General features: G+C 31.2%; 1 protein-coding gene across 4 annotated transcripts in view; it reads right to left on the bottom strand.

Moving 5' to 3' along the window:
• Window positions 1-6,000, bottom strand: part of LOC124951922 (acetylcholinesterase-like) — an 81,131-nt gene that overhangs the window by 26,629 nt on the left and 48,502 nt on the right. For 3 of the 4 annotated variants that reach the window (XM_047501030.1, XM_047501031.1, XM_047501032.1), the window contains 6 exons: window positions 5,601-5,936; window positions 5,223-5,453; window positions 4,710-5,001; window positions 3,869-4,504; window positions 2,833-2,994; window positions 2,422-2,597 (listed from right to left, as the gene is read on the bottom strand). In XM_047501030.1, coding sequence (XP_047356986.1) covers window positions 2,422-2,597; window positions 2,833-2,994; window positions 3,869-4,504; window positions 4,710-5,001; window positions 5,223-5,453; window positions 5,601-5,925 — 1,822 coding nt within the window. In that variant the 5' untranslated portion in view covers window positions 5,926-5,936. Of the gene's footprint in view, window positions 1-2,421; window positions 2,598-2,832; window positions 2,995-3,868; window positions 4,505-4,709; window positions 5,002-5,222; window positions 5,454-5,600; window positions 5,955-6,000 lie in introns of all 4 variants that reach the window. The other variant, XM_047501033.1, reaches the window with a different exon arrangement.

Raw genomic sequence — 6,000 nt, forward strand, 5'->3', positions numbered from 1 at the left:
AACTTTGATTTGGCATACACTGATACGCATAAAAACAAATATATATATATATATATATATATATTTTTTTTTTATATATATATATATATTATAGAACTAAAAAATAAAAAAATATCTACATATGCATGTGTATATATATATATATATATATTTTGTTTTGTTTTGTTTTGTTTTGTTTGTTTTAGTATTATTTATTTTCATTAAAAAATTTCCTTTCACTTTATTACGACAAACATAATTTTTATCCGATATTTCATGGTTTGTTTAAGATAAGTTATATTCGGTATAATATAGATTAAAACCTTTTATAATACGTTTAATTCGTTATCGTTCGTAGTTTTATCGAAACTGTGTTAAGCGAAAATTCGATTCTATACGATGGATATTACGAATTTATTTAAGTCGTTCTATATCGAAACCGTATTATAAAAATATCGTTTAACAAGAGAGATACTTGCAATTTTAACATAGTTTTATATCACGAAATTGTGTTTTCAAATTACACGCGTTATAAGAGTATATTGAACGTAATTATAAATACTTTTAAAAGTTTCTATTCTAAAAGTTTCGCAATTAGTATGAATTTCTTCGTTCTTCTTTCTTTCTTTTTTTTTTTATTTTTTGAACGAAAAAAAAAAAAAATTCCGATTATAAAGAGTTAAACGACTCGCGTTCACATTTATCTTACTTCTAGTGGACTTCGATGACTCTCTCTCTCTCTCTCTCTCTCTCTCTCCCCCTCCCCCTCCCCTCCTCTCCTCCACCACACTTTTCTTCTTTTACCTTCTCTTTTATTCATTAATGAAATAATAGAATTTAATTAACGAACAATTCGTGACATTTAAACGCAAACGTATCTTTTCTCTCTTATTTCACTTTTTTCTTTTTTATTTTTCTCTTTATTTATTTCTTTTTTCTTTTTTTTTTTTTCATTTCTTCCTTTTCCTCTTCTTCTTTTTCCTTCCGCTCTTTCATCAACGTCGCTCTTTTCCTTTTTGGTTTTACTTTTCTGGCTACCGTCCAATCTGCAAAGTCCACGATGCGGAACTTCTCTACGAAGCTTTGCAATTTCGTTCTTTACGTTATCTTACGATAATCTCATTGAAATTTTCATCGAATATACAATGAGGAACATTGAAAAAATTACAACGAATGTTTATTCATTTTTACGTAATAAATAATAATAATAATATTAATAAAGATAATAAATCGTAAATCGTTTCAATAGTAATTCAATCGTATATCATCGATCCATCCTGTGTTTCGATCGACCTTTGACATTACCTTTTAACGAATCTTTTTTTTTCTTTTCCCCCTCTTTTTTTTCCTTCGAAATAAAATTTCGCGAATATAAACGAATATTAAACGAAGCGCAAACGAGCGCGGCGGCTTATTTTCGTAAAAATATATTTCGAATATTCAAAATATATTTTGCGTATGTATATGTTACGTATGCACATTTTCTTTTTTTTTTTTTTTTTTTTTTTTTTTTTTTTTTTTTTTTTCTTTCTCTATCAGGTCTTATCAAAATTTCTAGCTACGACGAGTACGAAGAAATTACAACATCGAGATTGTTATATTTTTAAAAGAAAAAAAAAAAAAAAGTGTAGGTGATTTTTAAAAATTATCCTTTTCCAGGATAAAAATGAGATAAGCTTAGAATAAGAATCCGATTAATCTTATTAAACGAATTAATTGACGAAGTAAATTTTCGAATTTGATATATTTTTTTCTTCTTTCTTTTTTTTTTATTTATTTATTTATTTATTTCTTTTTTTCTTTCTTTTTCCATTTCGAGTTACAGTTTCAAAGGAAAATAATTAAAAAAAAAAAAAAAAAAAAAAAAAAAAAAAAAAAAAAAAAAAAGATAAAAAATAAAAAAAAAGAAAAAGAAAAAGATTGGTCGACCGTAGGCGTAAGTACGAAACGTACCTTTTACTGATCAACAGGTGTCATAGAAGACGATCTACGCGTAAATGAAGGGCAATGGAAAACGCGTTGACGTTTTAATACGAAAGAGGATCAAAGCTTTTCTATCTTTTTTTTTCTTTTTCTTTTTTTATTTTTTTCTTCTTTCTACTTGAACTTCCTTTCTATTTCCTTTTTCTCTTTTTTTTTCTTTTTTCTCCTTACTCGAATTAGACGCGAAGTCCATAACAAGTAATTTTTACGTGTCTCTTAGCCAAAAGAAAAAAAAAAAAAAATAATAAAACGCAATTCGATTCATTGCGATATGATTTTAAAAGCAAAAAGAGAAATTGTGTATTTTGTACGATCGAAAAAAAAAAAAATGAGAAAAAGATCGTATCGTAGTAAACGAACAGATAATAAGAATGAACGAGTTATCGAGACGTGAGAACGATAGTAACAACAATTTAATAATAATATTAAATATTTTATAATAATCATGAATATACTTACACGTATCCGCGAGTAATTGTGGAAGATATCTTTTCCAAAAGGCGCACTGTCTCGTTCTGATTCCGTAACCAACATCGGAATTGTTTGTATCGAGAGTGAGATACTCCTTCTTAACGGCAGTGTGAGTCGGCCAATGAGGAAGCGTCCACGAGGTCGAATCACCAATGTTTGGATCTCTATAAAGAAAAAACAAGAAAATATATTCAATGATCTTTTGGTTATCTCAATAGTGTCTATTCCGTATCAGTGTATGTAATGTGTTTATAAACATACAATATCTTATGATCTCTGAGTAATACTAAGAGAGTACAACAGACAAACAGACAGAGAGAGAGAGAGAGAGACAGAGAGAGAGAGAGAGAGAAAGTATTATCTTTAGAATACTACATATAAACGTATTAATATATTTACCCGGATTTTGCAAAATTAGCCCAGTACTTCATCATCCTTTTAGAAAGTAAGATCTCCTCTTCCGTGTATCCTTTCGTAGAGTCTAATGGTTCTCCGAATATATAATTAATTTCGTCGGCATGCATGACTCCAGTCCATTTTGGCCAAGGATTGTTCGCTGATCTGAAGAAAAAGGAAAAAAAGAAGAAAAAGAGAGAGAGAGAGAGAGAGAGAGAGAGAGGGGAGAGAAAAAAAACAGAAGAAGAAATAAAGAAAAAGAATGAGTGATAAAAGAAGATAAAATTACGAGAAGTTTTCAAAAAGTGAAGACATTGAAAAATTCAATGAAAACATTATCATCTCATTTATAAAGATATTATACGTATATATTATTTATATTAGAAAAATATTAATCTTAATTATGGCAATATATTTAATGTTAACGATGAAAAATCGACGTGACGTGACGATATAAAAAGAAATCAATATTTTGTCCAAGAATTTCTATAATTTCAAGAAAATATTTCAATTTATTCATTGACAATATTTACGCGTAAAAATATATTTATACGTATTATTCGTTAAACGTTTCCAAATATAATATTGTATAGAACATTTTTAATGATTGTTATGAATAAAAAGTAATATTTATTATATTGGAATGTAAACATTTGCGGCTAGCTTATGTTTATATGGAATTTTTTTCTCATTTTTATAACGAATAGAAGAATATCCTCTTAAAATATTTCGATCTATCTTTGAAATACTCCCTCTCTCTCTCTCTCTCTCTCTCTCTATATATATATATATATATATATATATGTATATATATATATATATTTATATATATACATATATGTATATGTATGCATATGTATATATAATAGGAGAAGAAAAAGAATCCACCGTTATTTTGATGTAGCTTTAAAGAGCTACTTGGGTTAAGAGGCTACTCGAGAAGCTCATCGTGAATTATGATGATGATGATGATGATGATGATGATAATAATAATAATAATAATAATCGTTGAATCGTTGAAAAGCATAGTTGGTTTTACCTGTGCTTGTAGTAGTACATGTAGACGGTATTGTCAGTGTCGGCGTATCGGCCGGCAAATTCATTGACGTTGCAGGTGAATTGATAATCGCCTACGAGCTTATCAATGGCATCCCGATTGATGTCGGGATCCTCTGGATGAAGCCAATCCGTATATTCGTATATAATAGCATTACGTCCTATTTGATTAACGTAAGGATTCAATTCCGAGACGGCGTTGACAAATTGTTCTCTAGTAACTTTAACATCCTCGGTACCATCAATTCGAAATAATTCGGTAAGATAATATATGATAAAGTAAATCCCTTCCTCGGTGTTAGAGCCCATTAGGATATTGGCCTTTTTAAATGAGGAACTGGCCAATGAACGTTGTGGGGTTTCATCAAGAAACGTCCCGTCGATAACAGGTACAAATGGAAATTCGCATATGCCCAATGTACCCCATTCGCTTTCAACCAAATCTTTTGAATCCTTAACGATTAGGCAATCGATTACCTCTTGCAAGTTATTGCGATCGTGTGGGCAACCAACGGCTTCCGCTAACCTGATACCTCGTACTATCGATTCCTCTCGTGAGATTATAGCCCAGGGGGCTGTCGCTGAACCCGATTGCATTATCGCCTGATTGAAGAGGTGCCTAAAAAAGTCAAGCAACGAGAAAGAAGGAGAAGTCTTCTTTTTCTTTCTTGTACTTTTTATCTATCTATCTATCTATCTATCTATCTATCTATTTATCTATCTATCTATATCTTTCTTTTTATCTATTTTTCCTTTTTCTTTCTTTTTCTTTTTTTCTTTCTTTTTCTTTCTTTCAAGCCTGATCTAGCGATGATGAGTAATACCTGGACAATGGCGAAAGAAGGTGCATCGAAACGGACACGGCTCCTGCACTTTCTCCAAATAGCGTTATGTTGTCGGGATTACCACCGAATGCACCGATATTGTCACGTATCCATTGGAGTGCCATTATTTGATCAAAGAGACCGGCATTACCTGGTACGTCTGATGTCCCGAAATACAGAAAACCTAAACTCGCGAGTCTATATTGCATCGATACGAGAATAATATTCTCCTCGGAGACCAACGTTTTGTGATCGTAAACGTCCAACGTTGCTGTGCCGGAATAGAAACCACCTGAAATTATTATCAAATTGATTAGTTATTATAGAACATGATAAAAATGACAAATATATATGAAAAGAATTTTAATTGATTTTAATTGATTATCATTCATCATCATTATTATCATTATTATTATTATCATTATTATTATTATTATTATTATTATTATTATTATTATTATTATTATTAGTATTATTATTAAGAAAGAAATATAGTCAATTAGAGGTACTCACCTCCAAATATCCATACCATGACAGCGGCGTTAGTAGGCCTTGGACGTGGTGCTACCACGTTAACGTAAAGACAGTCTTCGCTCAACGGTGTGTTTGGATTCCACATGGTGGCACCTGAAAAATCCCCGAACACCGTGTCGAGAATTTGGACGCAACTGTTTGGCAAAGTTGTCGTATTGAGAACACCGTTCCAACGTTCGGCCGGTCTTGGATGTCGAAATCTTAATGGTCCTGTATATTAAAAATATATAAAACGTATCGCAAATAAAATAAATATTTAATTTCAAATAATTCACATAAAACAAACAAAAAAAAAAAAAAAAGAAAGAAAGAAGAAAGAAGAAGATCATATGTGAGATAAGAAGATGATTTACCTACCCAAAGGTTTTTGCGCATAAGGTATGCCTAACCAAGCATCGACCTCCTTTCCAGTCGTTGCCGTTAATGTCTTTCCTTTGACCTTGCCTTTTCTGGTTTGTACGATCAATGGATCATCGTTAGGATTCGAACTAAATGCCTCCGCTCTTGGATAATGTTGTTCGTCCTGTCGAAAATTTTTCACCTCCTCGTGTGATAATTCAGCATGATGTCTGCTTCTATGGGATAGCGTACACCAACAGATGTCGAGTTGAACGAGGAGCATGGCGAGACTTAGCAGCAACAGTGCTTCGACTCTTGGAAATGAACTACGACTTCTTGGCATCGTGTCCTCTCCTAAAGATGCCCGGGGATCCAAAAAAAAAAAAAGAAAAAAAAAAAGGGAAGAAAAGAGAACATT

Source organism: Vespa velutina, chromosome 9, assembly GCF_912470025.1.
Source record: "Vespa velutina chromosome 9, iVesVel2.1, whole genome shotgun sequence".
In the NCBI taxonomy this organism is placed as follows: domain Eukaryota; kingdom Metazoa; phylum Arthropoda; class Insecta; order Hymenoptera; family Vespidae; genus Vespa; species Vespa velutina.